Below are 27502 nucleotides of genomic sequence, written 5' to 3' on the forward strand. Positions count from 1 at the left end.
GCGAGGCACAGTACTTTTTAACAGAGTTCAAAGCGATGCCACATCATGAGTCTTTCAATCATTGCTGGCTGGGTTCCCAGTAGTTGGGGAAAACTGCCAGGAAGTGTCTTCTGCTTTTGCTCCAGGGTTAGGAAAGCAATACTTTCATTCCTTCCTTAAAAATAAACAAGTGCTCAATGCAACAAAAGCCAGTCAGGCTCCAACACTATAGCGTTCATCAGTGGAACAACCCATTTGAGGTTCAGTTGGTCCATGGAAGCGCTTATGCTCCACATGAATCCACTCCCACTTCTCTTCATCTCTCACAATCAGTAAGCATACCCTTATGGCTTGGAGCATTTGACTGAAACATTGTTTTTACTTCTCTCATTCTTCCAAATCTAAAGATCCAGATTTATGCAAGGTTTGTGAAGGTTTGTAGCTCAGGTTGAGATTTAGGGTGTAGGTTTGCTCGCTGAGCTGTAGGTTTGATATCCAGACGTTTCGTCACCTGGCTAGGTAACATCATCAGTGGCGACCTCCAAGTGAAGCGAAGCTGTTGTCGCCTGCTTTCTATTTATATCTTTCTCCTGGATGGGGTTCCTGAGGTTTGTGGTGATGTCATTTCCTGTTCGTTTTTATGAGGGGTTGATAGATGGCATCTAGATCTGTGTGTTTGTTTATGGCGTTGTGGTTGGAGTGCCAGGCCTCTAGGAATTCTCTGGCATGACTTTGCTTAGCCTGTCCCAGGATAGATGTGTTGTCCCAGTCGAAACGGTGGCTTTTTTTTTTCATCCGTGTGTAGGGCTATGAGGGAGAGAGGGTCGTGTCTTTTTGTGGCTAGCTGGTGTTCGTGTATCCTGGTGGCTAACTTTCTTCCTGTTTGTCCTATGTAGTATCCTATCTAGATTTATGCAGGAGCATAGTGCTCAAGTTGCTGGCCATCTTCCCATTAGCCTTCACTACCACCAATCCCTTCCCTACACAAAAAAATGAAGTTTCCCTAGCCTGTGGGCTTTGACTGGACAGGATGGCACCATTCAAAACCACAACATGGAACAACCAACTCTGTGAGCTGAAAAGAGGAGGACATGACATCTGCTACTTTATCCATTTCAAATGGTGCAAACAAAAAGCACAAAAGATGAAACCATTCTATGTCAATACAATGCTGACAAGTGTAACTGCAGTCTAGCTCAGTTTAAATAGCATGAAGCCCACAAAAACAATAAGGGGTCAGCAACACTATTTGAGACCTCTGAACTAAGCCAATGAAAGAAAACAAAGCTTGCTCATGTTGACACATTACACACCATAAAGACGCTCCCGAGTTCCAATCCTCTCTGCTGGCACCCGAACCTTCATGGATCCACGAATGTTGCCAGTCTCCTCTCCTCTGTGTGATAACGATGTCAGGAATTGTTGAGCAGTACTGCCAATCATTGACTTCAGCGCAATGCAGCACTCCCCTGAGACAGACAGAACACATTGGGAGAAGGAGTTAAGAATCAAATGACAGACTTGCTAACACACAGAAGAACTCCACCCAATATAAATCATACTCTCGGCTGGGGTTCAACCCAGGAACAGATTCAGCTCACAGTGAAAAGAAAAATTGTTGGAAAAGCTCAGCAGGTCTGGCAGCATCAGTGAAGAGAAATCAGAGTTAATGTTTTAGGTCTGGTAACCCTTCCTCAGAACGGCTGACAAAGGGGTAGAGGGAGAAAATACTAGTTGGCAGACGCCAGATGACAGAAAGCCTGGACACCAATGGTGGAACTAAAGATGGAAAAATACATTAAGGCCAGAGCTAAGTAACAGACTTTACTGGGCTGAAGTGAGGTTTCAAGGGTTTTAGAGTTATTCCACAGAACAAAGTCATTTGGCTCAATCAATCCATTTCAATACATCATTTCCTACTCTAGCTTTCTCCTCAAATTCCATCTGCATTATTCTCAATTCCTCTTCCCCCATAGAGTTGCCTAGCTTCTCCTTCAATGCAGTTAAATTATTCCATGTTAATGAGTACTGCATTCTCACCATTCACATTTGGTAAAGCAGCTTGTTCCACATCATCTATTGGTTTTCTTGGTCACTATTATGGTTTCTGTTTCTACTAATGCCAACAAGAGGCAAGATACATATAGAAAAGCTTTGAGATATATAAGCTACGGTGAGGCAATGAGGGTATCAAAAATAAGGAGACATTTTCAATTTCATATCCAGATGTGAGGTCTGAGGAGCCAATGTAATTTAGTGAAGACCAGTGTGACAAGCTAAGAGGGCTTTGAATGCAAACAGATATAGGGTAGAGTTTTGAGCTCAACTTTATTGCCAGCAGATAATGAAAGAGCACTAGAAAAACCAAGACCACTGAACATTAAGACATACATGAGATTTCAGTGGCAGAAGCAATTAACTTTGACATTTGGTTCCTACTGATGCCCAGGATGATGTTGGGGACCAGTTCACACATCAAGATCGACCACGTAGCATGGAATTGGATTCACATGGAGGACAGATGGGTAGGTTTACAGTTTTTCTTCACCAGATATCTGAATATGTGCAGTAGGGTTAATCAGAATATTCCTTCCCATTACGCTGGCAATACTTACCATAGGATTCATAACCATCCACCGATTTGACAGTGAGGAGGAGGTGCTGGTCCTGAAGATATTCAATATCTGACAGAATTGGCTTCAGCTTTAAAATAAAATGTATGCATCATTGCCAATTTATTTGTTCATCAACTAATAATTAGCCTTGTGAATTATAAAGCAAAGCTATCAACATGTACTTGATGGGCCGAATAGTTACTTTCTGCGCCACAAATGATGATATATTAATTTTCGACTGTTACTAAATATATATAATACACTGGTATCTGCACAGCCTTCAAGGAAGACTCGAATATGGTTTAATGGTGCAACATACTCTGAGTGAGGCAGATGTGGATTCCAGACCCACTTCAGAGGCTTAAGCCCATCATCGAGACTGAGACTCAATGAAATACTAAGGAACTGCCTTTCAATGAGACTCTGTATCAAGGTTCTAATTGCCCTCTTGAGTAGGTGGAAATATCTCAAGGCCACTAATTTGAAAAACAGCAAGAGAGTTCTCACCAACATCCTGCTGAGTATTTATTGCTCAATCACAAGGACAAAAAAATGATGATGTGGGTCATTGTCAGATTGATGTTGCTGGACTTTGCTACATGCAAAGTGGCTGTTGTATTTCCAACATTGCAACAATAACTACACTTAAACAACATGGTCCGTAAAATACTTCAAAACACCCTCTGATTGTGAATGGTCACGTACATTAGAGTTATACAGTCATAGAGATAAACAGCACAGAAACATACCCTTCGGTCCAACTTGTCCATGCTGACCAGATATCCCAACCCAACCTAGTCTCACCTGCCAGCACCTGCCCTATTTCCCTCCAAACCCTTCCTATTCATACACTCATCCAAATGCCTCGTAAATGTTGCAATTGTACTAGCTTCCATCACTTCTTCTGGCAGCTCATTCCATACAAGTACCACTTTTTGTGTGAAAACGTTGCCCCTTAGATCTCTCTTATATCTTACCTCTCTCACCCTAAACCTATGCCCTCTAGTTCTGGACTCCCCCCACCCCAGGGAAAAGACTTTGTCTATTTATCCTATCCATGCCCCTCATGATTTTATAAACCTCTGTAAGGCCACCCCTCAGCTTCTGATGTTCCAGGGAAAGGCCCTGTTCGGAATCCATGGTCCTCCTTTGCCTTTGTTTCTCCCTGGAATAAGGATAAGGCACAACAAGATAGCACATAACAGCAAAAAAGAGATACTGTCTGCTTTATTTACCGTTGGGAGTTGCCTTGAAGACCAGCCAACCTTCAGAAAGTTGATGTTGTCACAGCTTTGTGTATCATTTTCTGAACTTTTCTTGAATTCTGCAACAGAATGGTCAAACATAAGTCAGTACATTATTTCTCTCCCATTCAGATCATGGGTGTGTGTACTCAGAGCTGGCAGCAATATTAAGCATGCTGCAAATGTTGGTAGATTGTTTAACGTTGATTGGTAGGAAAGGAGGAGCAGGAAGCAGAAACACACATCAAAACAGCACTCACTCTTCTCTCCTTCCAATCCTACTGAACTCTAATACTCCAAATGTCAAGTCTCACCTCCAGGACACCACTTATTGACTGCATATCTGTGTGATAGTAAAGAACGAACCAGGAAGTGAGTTTACTAACTGCTATGTTCTGACCAGAGAGCTGCAGAGTGTTGAACAGCAAGATGAGATACTGCTTCAGGATATTGTTAAGGAGCACCATTACAACAGGTTAGAAGGCCAGAGATAAGATGCGTCTGATTGAGACTACAACAAGAGTTGAAATGATGTGTTACAGTAAAGTCAAGGCCCCAGACACAACCAGAATTAGAGGTGAGTTGGTCACCTAATCTTTGCTTGGAGAGTAGAGTCCAAGAGCTGGGAGTGCTGTCTCAGATGGCTGGAGCGTTTGGGCCTCAGTATGGATGAATGACTACACTTGTATCTCGTATAACTATATGAGATAATACCATAGAAAAGACAGCTGAAAGAAAGCATTGTGGAAGAATTATTACAGCCTAATTTTAATGGCTAAAGGTCTGCCCTAAAATTTAAACTCTGCAATCAAACAGCATAACAGTCACAGCATTTGAATTTGTATTTATGAATAAAGCAGCAAAGCTGTAGGAGCAGTAGTAGTCCATTCAGCCCATCGATGAACCACTGTGTTTTTATACAGGGTAGATGCAGGATTTTCTCCATGGTAGGGGATCTAACACCAGGGATTACTGTCTAACGATATAAGGAAGGCCATTTTGAACTGAGATGAGGAAAAATTCCTGAAATCAGAGCCTGTGGAATCTGCCACCACAGAAAGGGGTAGTCGCTGGTCACCTTGTTATGAGAAGAGTTGTCACCACCTGTTTTAGAATACACAAATTGCACAAAGAAAAATACACAAAAGAAAAAAATCACAGAAATTAAATGTGCACTTTTAATTCTAAAATAGCTTTTCAGTTACAGGAATGCAGCACAGGACATGGCAAGGCTCCAAACCTCAGTGTGAACAGACCCACACTCAAAACTTTGGCTTCAGGTCCACATACACGCAAACCTTTTAATGTACTCTTTGCTCCCCACACCCAGGGCTGAATCACTGTTAGCCACAGCAATGGACTTGCAGTTTTAATTTACTTTAACAGCTCCAGAGTTTCTAAGCACAACCCCAGAATGTTAGGAAACACATCAAACAAATCTTGAATACAGTTGGACTGATGCATCAGCAACTAGAAGGTAATTATAGAATACATATTGTAAGCATGGAGTAAAAGTGAGTGAGGGTGAAATTATTGAGAAATCTATTGGGAGGCAGTGGTATGGTGGCAATGTCACCAAGTTAGTAATTCAGAGGCTCAGGCTACTGTCGTGGAGATACGGACATTCTCTCTAAAATGCATGGCTGCTGGGAAACTCTGCATGTCAAATTGCATTCAAATGAATGGTTTCTGCACATTGATCAGAGGTTTGCACAGTGACAAAAAAATTACAAGGGATATTGGACATGGGTTCAAATACAATCAAAGCATCTGGTGAAATTTAAATTCAATAAATAAAATATGGCACTGAAAGCAAGTCTCAGGAACACAATGACCAAGGCAGCCAAAACACATCCATTTTTGTTTGCTTTTAACTGCTGGCTTTTATTTCCCAGCCCCCAATTACCCTGACAAAGTGCTAGCAGGACAGCATGACCTCAGTAGCAATTTGATATAATTCAGGTGTCTGCTATGGTAGTTCAAAGGGAAGCTAAGAGTTGGTAACTTTGGTGTTGGACCAGACTCTTATATGGTCTGATTCCTTTCTTTCACAGGAACATTAAAAGTTGGGGGAAATTGATCATTCATAATGTTCATGGTTGATTATCTGGAGCGAGATGCCAGAGGAAGTGATGGAGGCTGGTACAATTACAACATTTAAAAGGCATCTGGATGGGTATATCAATAAGTGTTTGGAGGGATATGGGCCAAATGCTGGCAAATGGGACTAGGTTAATTTAGGATATCTGGTTGGCATGGATGGGTTGGACCAAAGGATCTGTTTCCATTCTGTATGACTATCTAATTAAATAGCCTGTTCCTGCTTCTTGTCTAACTTTTTTAAAAATCATACAATGTTTTGACCTTGACTACTTTGAGGCAGCAAATTCCACAGGGTCACTACTCACTGGGTGAAGCAATTTCTCTTCTCAATTCTAAATTACCTACCCAGTAATCCTTAGACTGCAACCTCAGATTCTGGACTCCCCTATCATCAAGAACAGCCTTCCTGCATCTACCCTATGTAGTCTGATTGGAATTTTGTAGGTTTCTATGAGATGCCCCTCTTTTTACGAATTCCAGTGAATATAATCCTAACCGATTCCAGCTCTCCTCATACGTCTGTCCTGCTCAATCAAAAGGACAAAAAAAGCAGATGTGGGTCATTGTCAGATTGATGTTGCTGGAGTTTGCTGTGTGCAAAGTGGCTGTTATATTTCTAACATTGCAACAATGACTACACTTCAGATAAGGAGACCAAAACTACACATGATATTTCAGGTGTGGTCTTACCAAGGCCCTGCACAATTGCAGCAAAACTTTCGCAAAAGTCCATCAGAGAATCAATTGGAATTTCAAGACTGGGGAGCACATTTTTAAGGTGAGAGGAGAGAGATTTCAAAAAAAGACACAAGGAGAAACGTTTTTACACAGAGGGTGATTCGCGTGTGGAATGAACTTCCTAAGGAAGTAGTGGACGTGGGTACAATTACAATGTTTAAAAGACATTTGGATAGATACATGATTAAGGAAGGTTTGGAGGGATATGGACCAAGAGCAGGCAGGTAGGACCAGTTTAGCTTGGGATTATGTTCGGTATGGACTGGTTGGACCGAAGGGTCTGTTTCCATGCTATATGGCTGTATGACTCTATCACTAAGATCATCTCTCATTATTCTAAACCCCAATAGAGACAGAACAAACATACCCAACCGTTCCTCATAAGAGAAGCCCTTCAATTTAGCAATACTACCAGCATCTTTGTTGGGTTTTGAATATATTAGCCTAGGTCCCTGGATTACCAGTCCAGTGATGTTTCCATTACATCATCATCTCTCCCGAAAGAGGCTCATCAGGCCCAAGATCCTTCTTGGGTACCTCAAGCCTCCTGGCCATACGAAGCTGGACTTAAAGAGCGAATTAAGGCAGATAACAGTGAAGAAACATCTCACGTTTATTTGCTGAAGTTGTGAAGAATTGTGGTGTGGGTGGGGGGGGGGGGGGGGGGGGGAGGGATCAGTTTTTGGGGAGCCTAGTAGTGTGAAGAAAGCAAAGTCAGGATGGGACAGGAGGCTGAAGGAAGGAAGAGCAGGGGCTTCTATTTACAATCACTTACCTTCCAGACAGGTAGAGTAGAACTCAATGAAGAACTTAGTCCTGCTGGCAGTTTTCACGATGGCTTCTATATTCTCAAAATCAATGTAAGCCTGGTCAGATGTTTTGGATAGACCTGTATATAAACATGAGCCAGGAATGAGTAATAAGCAGTCAGACCAATTTCTCACTTTGTTAGTAAGATCGCCTTGTCCAAGGCCAGGTCAGAACATAAAACTAGAAACCGAAGCAGGAGTAGGAGGATGACATTTAGCCCTTCTAGTCAGTCCTCCATTCAACAAGATCGCGGCTGATTTGACTCAAGCCTCAACTCCTCTTTCATGCTGATTAACTATAGCTCTTAGCTCTGTAATGCTTCAAAAATCTAGCTACCTCCTCTTTAAAGTCCTTTAGTGATCTAACCTTCGCAACTCTCTTGGGTAGACCGTTCCAGCATTCACTGTCCTTTGGGAGAATAGATTCCTTCCATCTTAGTTTTAAATGAATATCCCCTTGTTCTGGAACTATGCTTCCTAGTTTGAGATTTTCCTGTTTGTGGAAATATATCCTCAATATTTACCAAGTCCCGTCAGAATCTTACGTGTTTCAATAAAATCACCTCCTCATTCTTCTAAACTCTCATGAATAAAGAACTAACCCGTTTAGCCATTCTAGAAGTCAACCTGTTCACCCCACGGATCATCCAAGTGGATATCTTCTGGATAGCCTCCAATGGCGATATGTTCTGTTTTAAAAACAGGCACCAACACTGTGTACAGTACTCCAGGTACGGTCTCAGCACCCTGTACAGTTCTAACATGATTTCTATGTTTTTTTAAACTTGAAACTCAAAGAAATAAAGACTCCATGTGCTTTCATTAAACGCTGCACTGGACAAAACAATTTATCTAAAGATTCAACAAATCTCAGCAGGATATTTACCTGTCCTACTGTCCATGATCACAGCTCACCTTCCACAACAAATCCCCATTACCAACAAATCCCTTAGACTTTTTTTGGGCACTATCAATTTCAATTGAGGCACAACAGTAGGTTACTATCTATCTTCTCAAAGCCCACTGAAGGTGACTAACAAGAATATTAAGCCTTAATTTACTCAAATACAAATATCCACACAATCATACATACTTTGCATCATTCACTCACATGGGGACACCTCACCTCATCCCAAAATGCCTTTGTGAAATGTAAGGACTAGACCTCCTCCTCAGCAGTCTTTTACGATCAAGGTTGTGGCATTCTCAACTACAAAAGGCTGCAGCATCAAAGTTAATGAACATACATAAAGATAGATTTAAAGGGGAAGGGGAGAGAGTAGGACTATGGCACTGAGACAGAGGATCAGCCATTATCATGCTGAATGATGAAGCAAGCTTGATGGGCTGAATGGCCTATTCCTGCTTCAACTAGCTACATCACAAGTCCTGGTGGTGATGACAGACTCCTTCAGTGATTTTCTTAGAACAACTCTAAAGCATTTTCTGTGAAACTCATGCATTAGTCTATGCTCTGCACTTCAATTATATGACCGAGAATTTCACATTCTCACCAACACTGGATGAGTGAATATTTAAAGTATCATTTTGATAAAGTAAGACATGGTGACAATCAACATACTCACATCATGATCACACTGCTATCAGTCTTGGGAGTATTCTGTTGTGAATAAGGTCTAAGTAGAACATTTTAATTTTGACATTCTGGTGTCAGGAATACACATGACATGTCCAGCCAAGTGGTTTATATTTTAGCAATTGCTGCCTCAATACTGGGTCTACTGACTTGTGAAAGGCTTATCTCCAGACTGAATTACTCTCAAATATGGTCCCCAGGCCATCCAGAGTCAGATCCAGTTCAAACAGCAACCATGGTTAAATAGTTTAGGATCCTGGGTTCCTATGGTAACTCGTGCAACGCGCAAGTGTGTGCCCAATTCCCAAAAGTGTTCCAGTGAAAATCAGGAAGATCAAAAGAAAACATCCCTTACAAATCATTTTAAAACTAGTAGTACTTGGTTTTAGATTATGTTAAAAAAAAATCTATTCAAAAAATAGGCTCGTTGGTCTAGGGGTATGATTCTCGTTAAAGGTTTTCCACAGATGCTGGTGTCACTGGCAAGGTCAGCATTTATTTATTTATATCACAACCAAGTAGCTTGCTCAGCTGTTTCAGAGGGCAGTTAAATGTGAACCACATTGCTATGAATCTGAAATCATATATAGGCCCTGACCAGATAAGGACAGCAAATTTATTTGCTTGAAGGACTTTAGTGAAGCAGTTAGGTTTTGACAGTGGTTTTACATTCTGGTTCTTTTAAATGATCAATTAAATTTCCGAGTTCTCGTAGTAAGATTATCATTCCTCTCGATTACTAGTTGAGTAATATCATGATTATGCTACCATGACCCTTCAATGTGATGGTTGTCACATTCTGACAAAGCCTGGGTCACAATGCACTGTTGATCATGCCCATACTCTCAGCAATTTTCAATGACTAGCTTCACTCTTCACTGGCTAACCATAGCAGACGAGAGCATCGTGTTCGTCAGAAGCACCTTTAATGGACCAAGCATGAATGACAAGGGATCGCATTCACATAATCACCGCTGTCATGGATGTCTGCACTCGCATCAGCTGTGTCCCCAGTAAACAAACCCAGCTGCTTCAAGTACACAATATAGAACACAAATAACAGGCCCCTCACATTCATACTGACTGACGCAGTCTCTTTATATTTATCTGCAACACACAATCACAATAACTACGATTGATTCACATGCAGCGACAGACATCAAAAGCTCACTCTCAGTCAAAGCCTTATCTTTCAAGCTACTGAACTGTCAAGACGCTTATTGTTCACTCTACGCTGCTTTTAATTCATGCAGTCCATTCAGTTCAACAGGTCTATGATCTTCATATAAAGGCTCACCACCCCTCAACTCTTGCATTCAATTACAGTTCTGTGAAACTCATGCATTAATCTATGCTATGTGTCCCAACTATGTGGCATAGAATTACACATTCTCAACACCCATTGGTTCAATAAATAATTGAAGTGTTAATTTTATAATCTTTATAATCTATAAAATAACAAGCAACGTACTCATATCACCATCATACTGCATGACCAGATAATCTGTTTTTACTGATTCTGGTTAAGGGATAAATATTGAAAAAGACACCAGTGCCTTGAAATCTTTTGCATCTACCTTAGGGTTCACATTTTATCTGATAGACTGACCTTCCAACAATGTCAAAGCTAGTGTGCTTCCAATTAAACCTGTTGGACTATAACCTGGTGTTGTGTGATTTTTAACTTTGTACACCCCAGTCCAACACCGGCATCTCCGAATTATAAATAACTTGGATAAGGGAATCGAATGCAATATTTCCAAGTTAGGTATTGACACAAAACAAGATGAAATTGAGAGTTGTGTGAAGGGTGCAAGAAGGCTTCCAGGTGATCTAGACAAGTTGAGCGAATGGACAAACAATATAGATTCAGAATCATACAGGGTAAATATGAAACTGAGGTACTTTGGTGTGAAAACCAGGAAGACAGTATTATTTAAATGTGGATGTACAAAGGGATCTGGCTGTCTTTGTACACCGTTCTATGAAGGTAAACAGATAAGCTCAATAAGCAACGAGGAAGGCAAATGGTATGTTGCTGAAAATGTGTTGCTGGAAAAGCGCAGCAGGTTTCCAGCAACATATTTTCAGCTCTCATCTCCAGTATCTGCAGTCCTTACTTTCTCCGAAATGGTATGTAGGGGGGCCTACTTTGCAAAAGGGTTTGAGTTAAGGAGGAGGATATCTTACTGCAGTTATATTGGATCTTGATGGAACACACATGCAAAGTATTTCCTGCAGTTTGGTCTCCCTACCTAAGAGAGGATATACTTGCCATAGGAGGAGTACAGTGGAAGTTCACAAGGCTTATACTGGGAATGGTTGACTTATGAGGAGAGGTTGGTTCACCTGGGGCTGTATTCACTAGAGTTTAGAATGAGTGAATCTAATTGAAACATTGTAAAATTTTAAAGGAACTGGATAGACTAGATGCGGGAAGGATGTTGTTCCAAGCTGGGGAGTCTATCACCAGAAGAGACAGAGTCTCAGGATACAATGAACAAAGAACAATACAGCACAGGAATAGGCCATTCAGCTTACCAAGCCCGTGCCAATGCCTAACCCTTATTTAGACCTGTTACTTACTGCCCATGCACAGTTTCTATTCCTCTAATCACCTCCCATTCATGTGTCTATCAAGATATGTCTTAAACATGGCTAATGTGCCTGCTTCCACCACCTCTACCGGCAGTGCATTCCAAACACCACCCTCTGTGTGAAACATCTTGCCTGCACTTCTCTCCTAATCTTTCTTCCTCTCACCTTGAACCTGCGCCCTCTTGGAGTTGATTTCTTTACCCTAGGAAAAAGCCTCTGACTATCCACCCTGTCTATGTCTCTATATGTATACAGTATAGATCATTTAGGATTGAGATGAGGAAACATTTCTTAAAGAGTGGCGAACCCATAAAATTCTTGACCACAGAAGGCTTTGAAAGTCAGGTCACTATACTTATGAAAGAGATAGATACATTTTAAATTTTAAAGGTATGAAGGAGTATCTGTAGAAAGCAGGAATATGGCATGGAAAAAAAAAGGATCAACCATGACTATACTGAATGGCAGAGTAGGCTCAAACAGTCGAACACCCTACTGTTGCTCCTAAATTTCTATGTTTCAACAGTGTGGTACTTTCCCTGTACTGCTCCCCTGACAACATTACACTTCCGCACAAGACCCCTGCCAGTTGCCTACAATACCATTGCTTTGACAGTGTTGTGCTCCTTCAGTACTGCCCCTCTAACAATGCAGTGCCTACCCCAGTGCTGATGCTCTGACAGTGCAGCATTTGCTACTAAAAGTGAGGAACAACTTGAATTCAGTGATACTCCTGATAGCACATGCAACCCTTTGGGCAAGGCAAGTGGATGTAGGTGCACAGGTTTGGCCGAGCTGCAATATCCCTCACCAGTGACCCTAGCATCATTTGAACACCATGACCATATTCAGCAACCAGATTCACAAATCAATGCTACTCAATAAGGTTGTGAAGGAAACTTGCAAAGTTCTTTGCTGCCAAAACTCTGGAGGCCACTGAACTTCAAAAATCAGATGGGCAGATTTTTGTTCAGTGAAAGTGATTTGGTTATACAGATTAGCCTAGGTGCAGAGAGTTGTAGTTTTGCTAATTTGTAGAACAGCATCAACAGACTGAGTAGCCTCTTCCCTGCTTTGATGCTCCATGTGAACATACTCACCCTTTTTGGATACAAACTGTGATGTCACACCAACTTCGAAAGTGCCAAAGGCTGGCGAGTGGTCACTTGTCACAATATCATCTGTGCAACCTGGATGGAGAAAAATAAACAGATGAGATATCTTACTGATGAAGACAATCCATGTACATCAGCAGGAAGAATGAGATTTCTGGGCTGAACAGCCTTTTTTAAAAACACAACCCCTCTTGAGTTTGGCTTCAGTTAGCTTGAGACATTTGGTAGAGCAGTTGATTAAATGTAGACCCCTTATTGCAACTGGTCATAGAGATGTACAGCACGGAAACAGACCCTTCAGTCCAACCTATCCATGCTGACCAGATATCCCAACCCAATCTAGTCCCACCTGCCAGCACCCGGCCCATGTCCCTCCGAACCCTTCCTATTCATATAACCATCCAAATGCCTCTTAAATGTTGCAATTGTACTAGCCACCACCACATCCTCTGGCAGCTCATTCCATACACGTACCACCCTCTGTGTGAAAACGTTGCCCCTTAGGTCTCTTTTATCTTTTTCCCCTCACCCTAAACCTAAGCCCTCTAGTTCTGGACTCCCTGACCCCAGGGAAAAGACTTTGCCTATTTACCCTATCCATGCCCCTCATAATTTTGTAAATCTCTATAATGTCACCCCTCAGCCTCCGACGCTCAAGGGAAAACAGCCCCAGCCTGTTCAGCCTCTCCCTGTAGCTCAGATCCTCCAACCCTGGCAACATCCTTGTAAATCTTTTCTGAACCCTTTCAAGTTTCACAACATCCTTCCGATAGTAAGGAGACCAGAATTGCACGCAATATTCCAATAGTGGCCTAACCAATGTCCTGTATAGCCGCAACATGACCTCCCAACTCCTGTACTCAATACTCTGACCAATAAAGGAAAGCATACCAAATGCCTTCTTCACTATCCTATCTACCTGCAACTCCACTTTCAAGGAGCTATGAACCTGCACTCGAAGGTCTCTTTGTTCAGCAACACTCCCTAGGACCTTCCCATTAAGTGTATAAGTCCTGCTAAGATTTGCTTTCCCAAAATGCAGCACCTCGCATTTATCTGAATTAAACTCCATAAAGAGATGTTGTGAAACTTGAAAGAGATCAGAAGAGTCACAAGGATCGGAGGATTTGAGCTTTAGGTAGAGGTTGAATAGGCTGGGGCTATTTTCCCTGGAGTGTCGGAAGCTGAGGTTTATAAAATCATGAGGGGCATGGATAGGATAAATAGACCAAGTCTTTTCCCTGGGGTGGGGGAGTCCAGAACTAGAGGGCATAGGTTTAGGGTGAGAGGGGAAAGATATAAAAGGGGCAAAAAATCAGCTTTTTCACTCAGAGGGTGGTACGTATATGGAATGAGCTGCCAGCGGAAGTGGTGCAGGCAAGTATAATTGCGACATTTAAAAGACATCAGGATGGGCATATGAATAGGAAGGGTTTGGAGGGATATGGTCCAGGTGTTGGCTGGTGGGACTAGATTGGGTTGGGATATCTGGTCAGCATGGACGAGTTGGACTGAAGGGTCTGTTTCCTTGCTGTACATCTGTATGATTCTTAATCACTCAATTAATGGAAATTAAGGTGGATTACATTTAAGAAAAGACAAAGGAGTCATTTGAGATTACACAGGGTGAAACTCAAATAATCTGATATGTTAAATTGCACAAAAGGGGGCACTGACTCATACTGCAACAAGCTCCTGTCTGAAAGGGAATGGTTATGGAGGTGGTCAGTTGGCCACTCAATTTAATTCAAAACAAACTACTTCAAGTGACCATACTTTGAAGAGAGCACTGGAGATGTGAGATGAAAATGCATGTTGAGACAGATAGGGTCAGAAAATTCCAGGAAAACTAGAGATGTGTGGCAGAGCAAATAACTGTAGGAGAGAGAAAAAGTGAGTTGAAAGTTGTTTTAAACTTTGGGAATGGCTGCAACCTTAAAGTAGCAAGGAACAAAGATGAACTTTTGTCCCATAAAATGTTTGATCAAACCCACCCCCAGCAGGGGAGGGGAAGACCAAGTTTGAGCAAAACACAGGCATGCACGGACAGACACATACATACTCAGAGAAACACACACACACACGGGGTGCAGACAGAGCCACACACACACACACACAGGGTGTCAAACATATATTAAATGTCTCCCATGAAGCACAGCCAAAACAGTGTGCAATGCACTGTTTTGGCTACTGTCTGAAGGGGAATGGTTATGGAGAGGTCAGTTGCCAACACACAGTATCCAAGAGTCACCAAATACAAAAAAATCAGCTTTGAAAGCTCTTCTCAGTTGCTAAGATTTCAGTGGAAATTGGAACAGTTGTCTCCTTGAAGTGTTTTGGTTCTGATCCTGTGATTAACTGGAAATTTGATTCCACAGAGCCAGATACTAATGAAGACCACATGTGCTGCTTCTTTGGTGTGGTTTAAGTTTGAGTAGGGCTGGATGTAGAGCAGGGAGTCGGGGTTGAGAGAGGAGAAGAGTGAACAATCAGAAAGGAATCATATCCATGGCAAACAGGAAAAGGACATAAATGCAAAACCACCTTAAAGAAATGTTATTAAAATCAACCAAAGGGTTATACCTAATAACTTAATTATGCTTCTATCAAGGTCTTCTACATGCAATCAGTTTTTCAAAAATGAGTGCCTGGTCTTTGGTAATTTCAGGCAAAATGACAGCAATCTGGAAACAGCCAGGTCCCAGAGAAAGCAAAATAAATAACTGACCGAGGCAGATTATTAGCAAGGAACTCCAACTCTCTGTAAAGGTATCATACATGTTTCACATAATTCTCTCTGGCAGATAGCATTTCAGTTCAATTCCTCATTCACTGAAGGTTCAAAATAGTTAAGTCATCTTCAAGTATCTGAGTTTGGAAGCACTTCCACCGTTCACAAAGCTCAGAGACCTTGGCACTCTCCAACATCAACATGATCTGCCCCCCATTTCACTTCCATGCTATGCATTCCAGACCCAAATCATTCATTCTGTGACTTATTGTGTTTGCATCACACTGGTTATATTTGCAAATCATTTTGGTCGCTCTGCCTATAAGAAGGATGTTATTAAAATGGAAAGGGTACTAAAAAAAATTTACAAGGATGTCACCATAACTGGAAGTATTGCGTTACAAGGAAAGGCTGGATAGCTTGGGACTTTTTTCCTTGAAAGGTAGAAGGCTGAGGGTGACCTGATAAAAGTTTATAAAATCATGAAGGGCACGGATAAAGGTGAATAGATCTCTTCCTCAGGATAGGGGAGTTCAAAACTAGAGGGTGTATTTTGTTTTAAGGTGAGAGGGAAAAATCTTAAAATTTAACAGGGACCTGAAGGCAATGTTTTTCATGGATGGTGTGTATGTGCAACAAGTTGCTAGAAGAGATGGTACAGGCAGGTACAATTACAACATTTAAAAGACGTTTGGACAAGTACATGGTTAGGAAACGTTTAAAGGGATAATGGGCCAACCGCAGGCAAATGGGACTAGTTCAGTTCAGGAAAAATGGTAGGCATGAACAAGTTGGGCCTATGGTAAGTTTCTGTGCCAGTTCTGTACCCAGCAGCATTGGTGGTATCTGCATTGTCAAGGTCTATCAAGAAGGCACCAAAGAGTGGCAAATTTCCTTCCAACAGCAGCAGCATGGTAAAAGGGACTCATGCCTGAACACCAGTCCCATGGCCCATGACAGAGCACTTAACAAGGAGGACTACACATTTGGACACTTGTTTATTTCTTCATTTTTCTGCTTTTACAATCCATGTTTTGGTTTATTTTTTCTGTGTTTTATGCTTGTGCCAGAGAGTGGCGACACTATTCAAACACTTTTCATGATACTTTTAACAAGATACACATGACAATAAACCAAATAAATCAAGGCAGATGTTTTTAATGTGGTGGTCCAAAGGGCCTTTCTCTGTGTTGCAGATCTCAATGATTCCATATCAAATATCATCTGCCACCTTTCTGCCCAATCCAACTAAATGCCTATGTCTTTTTGGAGTTCTATACTGTCACCCTCACATCTTACAATGTAAAGTTTTGCATCACCCACAAACTTAGAAACTGTCCCCTGTACACCAAGATCTAGATCATTAACATATACCAGGGAAAAGGGTCCCAATACTAACCCTTGGGGATCTTGCTCCAGCCTGAAAAATATCCATTAACCATTACTGTTTCCTATCACTCAACCAATTTAGTAGCCACATTGTTGCTATCTCTTTAATTCCATGACGTATAACTTTTCTCAAGTTGTGTGGAACAGTAATTACTTTTTGAAAATCTATCTTCACCACAACAAAGCATTAGCCTCACTTACCTTAAATCTTCAAAATACTTCAGCAAGTTAGTCAAACAATTCCCCCTTCAGAAATTCTAGTTGGATCTTTCTAATCAACTCACCATTTTCCATGTGACCACTAATTTTTTCCTGAATAACTTTTTAGAAGCTTCCCTACCACTGAAGCTAAACCACTGAAGTTCTTTAGTTTCAAAGAGGAGTAATGGGACTTTAACTGTTTCTCTGCCCACAGAGTGCTGCCAGCTTGTCTCCAGCACTTGCTTCAATTTCAGATGTGCAGCATCCACAGTCATTCGCTTTTATTTCACTGAAGTTAAACTGAGTGGCTTATAATTGCTGGGTTCATCCATAAAGCCTTTTTTGAAGACGACCAAATGTTTGCAATTCTCTGATCTTCTAGCATCTCCTTTGCGTCTACCAATGTTGTTGATAACCACAAAAATGTTGCTCTTTTCTTCTAATTAATCTCTTACCACTATTGCTCATCATTCTTCCTCCTCTGCTCGTGCAATCTAAGCTGATTGTGGTGCCACAAACGTGGTCCAGTTTGAATTCTCGAGGAACCGGAGCCTTCAAAAGAGAAGAGTGAATTGAGAGTTGGAGCCCAGGGGGCTCTTGAACTACATCTGTTTCTCTTGCACAGCTTGATTTTCACCCAGTCTCTTCAATGTGACCACCTCTCTGGATGTGCTATCCATATAACTTTGAGTTTCACAGATGTGCCAACGTGACTCCAGCTGCCGCTCACACCTAATCTCAGAGCTCAAGTTTCTGCATCCTGGAGCACTTCCGGCACGTGATTTGTGAGGATACTTGTATTATCCAGGACTTTCCTTATATTGCAGGCTATACATTCCACTTGACTGAACTGAGCTGCCATATTTTCAAATTATTTTCCTTACATTAACCTTTCTCTGTTTTGGATCAGTTTCTACTGAACCAACTCTCTGCTGCAGTTAACTACTGAGACCAAAACATTGACGATTTTCAAGAGATATAGTTCTTAGGTCTGGAGGGAATCAAAAGGGTTTAGCTATTTGGATAAAAAGTTGGCTAGCAGGGACAGAGGGTGGTGGTGGAAGGTTGCTTTTTGGACTAGATGCCCGTGATGGTGGTGTGCCGCAGGGATTGGTGCTGGATCCACTGCTTTTCGACACTTGTTTAAATGATTCGGATGTGAACATAGGAGGTATAAGTTAGTAAATTTGCTGATTACACTAAAATTGGTGTTATAGTGGACAACGAAGGTACCTCAGTACAACGGTACCTTGACCAGGGCCAAGGAATGGCAGATGAGTTGAATTGAGACAAATGTGAGGGGTTGCAACTTGGTTGGGCAAACCAGGTGGAGGTCTTATACACTTAATGGTAAGGTCTTAGGGAGTGTTGCCGAACAAACAGACCTTAGAGTGTAGGTTCATAGTTCCTTGAAAGCAGAGTCGCAAATCGATTGGGTAGTGAAGGTGGCATCTGGCATGCTTGCCTTTATTGGTCAGTGCATTGAGGATAGGAGTTTGGAGGTCATGTTGTGACTATATAGGACATTGGTTAGGCCATGCTTGGAACACTGCATTCAATTCTGGTCGCCCTGCTACAGGAAGAATATTGTGCAACTTGAAAGGGTTCAGAAAAGATTTACAAGGACGTTGCCAGGGTTGGAGGGTTTGAGCAATAGGGAGAAGCTGAAAAGGCTGGGGCTGTTTTCCCTGGAGCGTTAGAGGCTGAGGAATGACCTTAGAGGTTTATAAAATCATGAAGGATATGGCTAGGATAATAGTCAATGCCTTTTCCCCATGGCAGGGGAGTCCAAAACTAGAGGACATAGATTTAAGGTGAGAGGAGAAAGATTTAAAGGGTCAAGTTGTTCATGTAGAGGGAGATGGGTACAATTATAACATTTAAAAAGCATCTGAATGAGCGTAGGAAGGGCTTAAGAGGGATATGGGTCAAATACTGGCCAATGAGGCTCGGTTAATTTAGGATATTTAGTCAGCATGGACATTTTGGATTGAAGGGTCTATTCCAGTGTTAAAAATCTCTACAGCTCTGATATGGGGAGAATGAGAGAACAAAGGACTAAGTTGAATGATCAACCACGATCACACTGAATGGCACAGCAGGCTTAAGGGGCTGAATTCAGGCTTTTACGTGCTATGTTTCTATGATTTTACAGATTTTCTGTGGTATTATAGTTCACTCTCCTTTCAAACTGAGGAGTCATTCCAATAGCAGTCCAGTTCTAAGTGTGATCTAATACCAAGCTGATTCTAGTGTGCTTGTCCAACATCCAGTATTCATTGGAAGGTTGATGAGAAGAGGAGATACCAACCCGAGCAGTTGCATTGTAATCTATTGGTCCTTATCAGGATTAGCTCGTCACAAATTGGAGTGTGAATGAGTATTCTAATATCCATTGCATGCGCTTCTAATGTTTTTGTTTGGTTTCCAAAATAACTACTATTGAGTATGAAGACATACTTGACTTTGATCTGGTCTTTCAGGTCATTTTCTGGTGAGTCTGTCACAGGAATTTCTTAAGGACTTCAGTCACCACAAGAGAAGGGAAGATTAAGTGATGCAACACCGGGAATAGTGTAATGGTGAATTTATTCCAATAAATTGGTCTCTTTATTCCAATGAATTGCCAACACATATGGGATGACATTGCTAGATCAAGTCAGTATGCATTCAATTTAATGCCATGATGTGGAGGTGCCAGTGTTGGACTGGAGTGGACAAAGTTAAAAAATCACAAAACACCAGGTTATAGAGGTTTATTTGGAAGTACAAGCTTTTGAAGCGCTGCTCCTTCGTCAGTTGGCAAGTGGGGCAAGATCATAGGGCGCAGAATTTATAGTAAATGATCAAAGTGTCATACATCGTATCAGTTGTATGACAATTGATCTTTTTGGAGAAAGTGAGGACTGCAGATGCTGGAGAGCAAAGTCGAGAGTGTAGTGCTGGAAAAGCACAAGAGGTCAGGCAGCATCCGAGGAGCAGGAGAATCAACGTTTCGGGCATAAGCCCTTCATGATGAAGGACCTATGCCCCAAACGTCGATCCTCCTGCTCCTTGATTGCTGCCTGATCTGCTGTGCTTTTCCAGTACTACACTCTCAACTTTGATCTTTTACTATAAATTCTGTGTTCAATGATCTTGCCCCACTTGCTATCTGGCAAAGGAGCAGTCCTCTGAAAACTTGTACTTCCAAATAAACCTGTTGGATTATAACCTGATATTGTGAGATTTTTAATTTCAATTTAATGGTACAAATTGTGGAACAGATGGTTGGAAGCAAACACACCAAAGCCTTAAGACTGGCTGTCATGTAATCCATCATGAAATGGACAACAAGGCAAGTAGCCTACCCTTGATGCCATTCAATATCTCAAAGCTAAGCATGAACCTAATGGCTTTTGGTATTTATGGTAATGAATCAACTCGATAAAATACACTGGAATAAATACAGAGACTTGCTCGCAAAGTTATCTGTCAAGGGATTGAGGTCACATTAACTTACCATATGAATTACAAATGATGTGGGTCTCGGGGTATGATTTCCACAAAATTCTGTCACACCACGATGGAACATTTGTGCGGACCTGTTGGTGGAAACAGCACCTGCATTTACACTGTCATCTCGTTTATACCATCAGGCTCTAGAACTGAGAGATCCTCCTCCACTTTGCGAATTGCTCTTGCTTCAGTTCTACTTGCCTACCCAACTTGTGACATGTACCGAAAAGCCAGAGCAGCCATGATGGACTGAAAAGTGTCTTTTCAATGCTCTATGACTCAATAGGGATGCTACGAAATGTTAAGAGATCCTTTTGAGGTGAGGAGAATTTCACATGTGTTTTCTCCTTCTTACACTTTTGTTCTTTGTCAAAGGATTCACACTGTCAGAATTGGAAGATATTTGCAAGGTTGAAAGCAAGCCATTCAGCTGTACTAAAAACCACTTTCACAAGCAAGACTTGCCAATGATGCTAATTTTTTGTGACTTCAGCACTAGGTCTAAAATCCAGCAAGCTGAATGAATTAATATTACTGGCAGCATCAAGTGAAATGTTGATCAGACTTTGGAGCCGTGGAGCAGAAATGAAAAAGAGCATTTGTCAAACTTTGGGAAAGCTGAGCCATGTTCAAAGAGAGGTCACTTAAGTTTCTTCGAGTCCAGACAAAAAAAAATGAACAAACATGCGTTTTGACAGAAATCTGTTGACCTGAACCATTTCCCTCTCCAATGTTTGCCCAGCATTTCCTATTTTTACTTCCAACATCTACAATGTGTATTCTGGTTTTCAGCCTCCTTCTCAAGTTTCAGATGTGAAGTCTAAATGGAAAGAGGTAATTCACAATGTTTTCTCAAAAGGGTCTTTTATGTTGGAATTTAAAGAGAGATTATAGTCATTTTGATCTAAGTCAATGGTAACTCAAATACAAACATTACCTTTGGCCCATTTTCTACAGGGAAAAAAATGAATGGAATCAAGGAATGCAATGCCCAAATAATAGGTTCAAAACATTTCAGAATGTTATGACAAAACTGAAAATTTATTCATTCACAGCTAAATTCCTTGGTCATAGAGGAATACTAGGTCTCACAGAACATTACTGGCTTTTCATGGGGGAAAGAAAGAAATGGAGTGGAATGCCAGTCTCAAACCACTGGTCAGAACCTAAGGCAACCTGACGATCTGAAATGTACAGTCTGCAAGGGTTGTGGAGTAGACAAGCAGGAGACTGGAAGAGCTCAGCAAGCCAGGCAGTATCAGGGTAGTGTAAGCAGATTCAAAAATAACTTGCAAATCTGCAGGTTTCTGCAAGGATGGAGTGCAATAGGGCTTGGAATAGAGCTTGCAAAGAGTTAGTAGCACAGTGAGTCAAACAATCTTCTCCGTTGTAGAACTTCCGGCCATTAAATAGGAACACAAGTAAGCAAAGCCTGTTCTATCATTCAATAAAATGATGGATAATCTTTTATTTCAACTTCACATTTTGATTCTTAGATGTGCATAACAAATGACCATCCACAGCCTTCTAGGCTAGAAAGTTCTCAAGATTCACAAAATTCTGAGTTTGAGTTCGAAACCTTCACTGACTCTGACTATAACTCCAGTTGCATATATACATTGCAAGCCAGTGGTTCCAAATATTTATACAATTACAGCAGTGACAAAGATGGGGGAGAAAAAAGAAGAGATGAGAAATTTGCAACTGACTAGGAAAGCCATTACGTACCCCAGTAGTCTTCTGTTTGTGACAAACGTATACGTCCCGGGATCCTCGCTCATATCGATATGTCGGAGGGAATGTGATCTCCTCTTCATCTACAGGCAGGCCATAAGAAACTAATGGAGTCAAACTTTCAGGTTCAGTCTTGGCCATGACCAACAGATAATGTAGCATCAGTACTTACAAAATCGAAGAAATATTTTGTTTTTCTCCTTCTCCAAGTTCAGCTGGTCAACCTTATGAAGAGGCTCAAACTCTTTCCTGTTAATGTAGTTGAGTATGTCCTGCATGGAGAAACAGAATAAACAAAAATCATGGGGAAGAAAAGTAATAGCATCAGAGTCATACACCTTACATTTATCTAAATTAAACTCCCTCTGCCACTCATGAGGAATGACAGGTAAAGACAAACAGCTCAGAGAAGGCCCCCATTTCAATCCCAGGTCTATAACAAGCTGGCTGATGGTGACCTGGGAAGGTTGGGGACTGTTATTATTTGCCTCTTGGGCCATGGGCCATTGAAGAGCGAGGATGAGGAGGGATGTCTCAGTGTAACTGCAGCCCAGGAAAGGAGGAGAACATTCAGATGGAGACAAATTGGCTACCGGGCTCAAAATCTCAAGAATGAGCCTTTCGCTCTATTTCACATTCTTCCATAATAAAGGATGACATTAAGACATTGGTAAAAAAGGATCATAACTCAGAAAATCAGGAAGTAGAATCATTATGGTTCGAGATTAGGAGTAGCAAAGCTCAGAAAAGTGAGTGCAATTTATAGACTCCCTAGCTGTTCTTGGATCATGAAACAAAGTATTAAACAAGCAGGTACTGGAGTTTTTAACGAAGTGCAATATTATTGGTTCTTTGGATTTTAGTCTTGATAAAGACTGGACTAATTCAATTGATATAGCTGGAAGATGTAATTGTAGAATGTCTGACAGTTTCCTGGAGCAATACATTATGGAACTAGCTAGGGATGAACTGCTTTTATATCCACTAGGCGGAGGTGGGTACTGCAAATGTTGGAGATTAGAGTCAAGGTTAGAGTGGTGCTGGAAAAGCACAGCAGGTCAGGCAGCATCTGAGAAGCAGGAAAAATCGAAGTTAATAATAATAATTAAACCGATTTTCCTGCTCTTCAGATGCTACCTGACCTGCTGTGCTTTTCCAGCATCACTCTAACCTTATTTTTATATCCAGTATTGTGCAATGAGCCATGAGTTAAAATTAAAGAACAGGACCTCAAGGGTTATAATCTCTGGATTATTAGCCAAGCCACATGCAAGTTGGCACTGAGATAAGAAAATTATGGAAGCAAATGTATGGTGAAGAAAGTGGGGTGAAGAAAGTGGGGTGAAGAAAGTGGGGTGAAGAAAGTGGGGTGAAGAAAGTGGGGTGAAGAAAGTGGGGTGAAGAAAGTGGGGTGAAGAAAGTGGGGTGAAGAAAGTGGGGTGAAGAAAGTGGGGTGAAGAAAGTGGGGTGAAGAAAGTGGGGTGAAGAAAGTGGGGTGAAGAAAGTGGGGTGAAGAAAGTGGGGTGAAGAAAGTGGGGTGAAGAAAGTGGGGTGAAGAAAGTGGGGTGAAGGAAGTGGGGTGAAGGAAGTGGGGTGAAGGAAGTGGGGTGAAGAAAGTGGGGTGAAGAAAGTGGGGTGAAGAAAGTGGGGTGAAGAAAGTGGGGTGAAGAAAGTGGGGTGAAGAAAGTGGGGTGAAGAAAGTGGGGTGAAGAAAGTGGGGTGAAGAAAGTGGGGTGAAGAAAGTGGGGTGAAGAAAGTGGGGTGAAGAAAGTGGGGTGAAGAAAGTGGGGTGAAGAAAGTGGGGTGAAGAAAGTGGGGTGAAGAAAGTGGGGTGAAGAAAGTGGGGTGAAGAAAGTGGGGTGAAGAAAGTGGGGTGAAGAAAGTGGGGTGAAGAAAGTGGGGTGAAGAAAGTGGGGTGAAGAAAGTGGGGTGAAGAAAGTGGGGTGAAGAAAGTGGGGTGAAGAAAGTGGGGTGAAGAAAGTGGGGTGAAGAAAGTGGGGTGAAGAAAGTGGGGTGAAGAAAGTGGGGTGAAGAAAGTGGGGTGAAGAAAGTGGGGTGAAGAAAGTGGGGTGAAGAAAGTGGGGTGAAGAAAGTGGGGTGAAGAAAGTGGGGTGAAGAAAGTGGGGTGAAGAAAGTGGGGTGAAGAAAGTGGGGTGAAGAAAGTGGGGTGAAGAAAGTGGGGTGAAGAAAGTGGGGTGAAGAAAGTGGGGTGAAGAAAGTGGGGTGAAGAAAGTGGGGTGAAGAAAGTGGGGTGAAGAAAGTGGGGTGAAGAAAGTGGGGTGAAGAAAGTGGGGTGAAGAAAGTGGGGTGAAGAAAGTGGGGTGAAGAAAGTGGGGTGAAGAAAGTGGGGTGAAGAAAGTGGGGTGAAGAAAGTGGGGTGAAGAAAGTGGGGTGAAGAAAGTGGGGTGAAGAAAGTGGGGTGAAGAAAGTGGGGTGAAGAAAGTGGGGTGAAGAAAGTGGGGTGAAGAAAGTGGGGTGAAGAAAGTGGGGTGAAGAAAGTGGGGTGAAGAAAGTGGGGTGAAGAAAGTGGGGTGAAGAAAGTGGGGTGAAGAAAGTGGGGTGAAGAAAGTGGGGTGAAGAAAGTGGGGTGAAGAAAGTGGGGTGGAGAAAGTGGGGTGGAGAAAGTGGGGTGGAGAGATTTCACTTCAGCTCTGGGACAGAATTGAATTGTACCGTTGGGATGGGATCCACCAGAATCAGAATCAGAATCAATGTGGGATGAGAACTTTAGCAGAAAGGCTGAATGGTGGTGTTGGGGATACTCACTGATTATTATACTGCCAAAACAAGTAATGAGAGAGAGAGAAAGTATAGAAATCATGGACTAAGACACTCATAAAGCTAGTCATTTCAGGTTAACCTTGCACTATCCCCTGGTTCTGGCCACAGAAGAAGTATTCACACTGCATCAGACTGTTAATCAGCTATATAACCCATCTATTTATACATCTTGGTTGCTTAAAGAAAGAATTGAAAGATGAGAGAAGAGTACTGTGCATGAAGGTACCATCCATGCTGTTTCATTTTAAAAAAAGCTTACTGCACAAGAGCTGTAGTGTAGCAATTGTTCAGAGCGTGCCATAATCCTGCTTTGGTATCAGGAGTCCTAAGAATAAGGGAAACACTCATAATGGAGTCATACTTAGAAGAAAGATGGTTGTGGTCAATGCAGGCCAAACATCTCAGCCACAGGACGCTGCTGCAGGAGATCCTGAGGGAAATGCAAACATTTTAGGCTGCTTCATTAATGACCATTGCCAATTCTTCACTCAATGTGCAGTATTCAATTCCTCAGATCATAAAGCAGTCTGTGACTGTGCGCAGTAAGACTTGGATAACCTTCAGGTTTTGGTTGCTAAGTAGTAAGCAACATTCGCACTACCCGTGCCAGACTATGGTATCATCAACAAGACTGAATCTAAGTATCGCCCCATTGATATTCAATATCTTGACCATCATTGAAACTGCCACTATCAACACCCCGAGTAATCCTTGACCAGAATCTGAACTGGACTAGTCCTATAAATAATCTAATAAAGCACATCAGGCACTGGGAATTTTGCAGTCAGTAACTCACCTCCTGACTCCCCAAAGCCTGACCACCAGCTACCAGGCATAGGTTTTCAGTCAGGTGTTTGAAAAGGTTCTGTATGGGAGACTGGTTAAGAAGATTACATCACATGGAATACAGGGAGAACTAGTTACTTGGATACAGAACTGGCTCAAAAGGTAGAAGACAGAGGGTGGTGGTGGAGGGTTGTTTTTCAGACTGGAGGCCAGTGACCAGTGGAGTGCCACAAGGATCGGTACTGGATCCATTGCTTTTTGTCATTTATGTAAATGATTTGGATGTGAACATAAGAGGTCTGGTTAGTAAGTTTTCAGATGACACCAAAATTGGAGGTGTAGTGGCCAGTGAAGAAGTTACCTCAGAGTACCCAACAGGATCTTGGGCAGATGGGCCAATGGGCCAAGGAGTTGGCAGATGGAATTTAACTTAGATAAATGTGAGGTGCTGCATTTTAGAAAGGCAAATCAGGGTAGGACTTATACACTTAACCTTAAGGTCCTGGGGAGTATTGTTGAACAAAGAGACTTTGGAGTATAGGCTCATAGTTCCTTGGAAGTGGACTTGTAGGTAGATAGGATAGTGAAGTAGTTTGGTAATCGTTCCTTTATTGGTCAACATATTGAGTTTAGGAATTGGGAGGTCATGTTGCAGCTGTACAGGACATTGATTAGGCCACTTTTGGAATACTGCGTTCAGTTCTGGAATCCCTGCTCCAGGAAGGATGTTGTGAAACTTGAAAGTGTTCAGAAAAGATTTACAAGGATGCGGCCAGGGTTGGAAGGTTTGAGCAATAGGGAGAGGCTGAATAGACTGGGCTATTTTCCCTGGAGCATCAGAGACCGAGGGGTGACCTTACAGAGGTTTATAAAATCATGAGGGACATGGATATGGTCAATAGCCAAAACTAGAGGGCATAGATTTAAGGTGAGAGGGAAAAGATTTGAAATGGACCTAAGGGGCAACCTTTTCACACAGAGGGTGGTGCGGATATGGACTGAGCTGCCAGAGTAATGTCCGTTCTTATCTGTATGTAAGGATACTAGCCATAAAACGACCAGACCCTCTCTCACTAGTATCCTTACATACAGATAAGAACGGACATTACTTTGATGGGAACAACACATTCATTCTAGGACAAACCAAACAGATACATGCACGAGAATTCCTAGAAGCATGGCATTCCAACTGGAACTCTATCAACAAACACCGAGTTAGACCCCATCAATCACCCCTTGAGAAAAAAAACAGGAAATGACCACCACAGGAGAATGACATCACCAACCCAAAGAAACCCAAACATATAAATAGAAAGCAGAAATCATCAGCAGTGCTTCGTCCGGAGGCCCACTGAAGATGTTACCTAGAAGGGTGACGAAACGTCTGGAAATTAACCTTCCAGTTCAGCAAGCAAACCTACATCCAGAACCTCAATCTGAGCTACAAATCTGCTCAAAACTCGCGCAGAATTACTGTTCCATCATTAGGTCAAACTCCCAGAACTCCCTAACAGCATTTTGGGCATACCTACTGCATAATGACTGCAGTGATTGAAGAAAGCAGCTCACCAGAACCTGTTCAAG

At 41.9% G+C, this 27502-nt stretch overlaps 1 protein-coding gene across 1 annotated transcript in view; it reads right to left on the reverse strand.

The window, feature by feature from the left end:
• The window catches only part of inppl1a (inositol polyphosphate phosphatase-like 1a), a 235795-nt gene that overhangs the window by 33775 nt on the left and 174518 nt on the right, over window positions 1–27502 (reverse strand). Inside the window, exons 16-23 of the mRNA XM_087988454.1 lie at window positions 22524–22623; window positions 22346–22434; window positions 20622–20703; window positions 12784–12873; window positions 7455–7568; window positions 3830–3918; window positions 2595–2682; window positions 1293–1448 (exon numbers count right to left, since the gene is read on the reverse strand). Of these exons, the coding sequence (XP_087844580.1) occupies window positions 1293–1448; window positions 2595–2682; window positions 3830–3918; window positions 7455–7568; window positions 12784–12873; window positions 20622–20703; window positions 22346–22434; window positions 22524–22623 (808 nt within the window). The remainder of the gene's footprint in view (window positions 1–1292; window positions 1449–2594; window positions 2683–3829; window positions 3919–7454; window positions 7569–12783; window positions 12874–20621; window positions 20704–22345; window positions 22435–22523; window positions 22624–27502) is intronic.

The sequence above is a fragment of the Chiloscyllium plagiosum genome, unplaced genomic scaffold (genome assembly GCF_037043375.1).
Source record: "Chiloscyllium plagiosum isolate Xiang-an unplaced genomic scaffold, Cpla_swu_hap1 HiC_scaffold_6, whole genome shotgun sequence".
NCBI lineage: Eukaryota > Metazoa > Chordata > Chondrichthyes > Orectolobiformes > Hemiscylliidae > Chiloscyllium > Chiloscyllium plagiosum.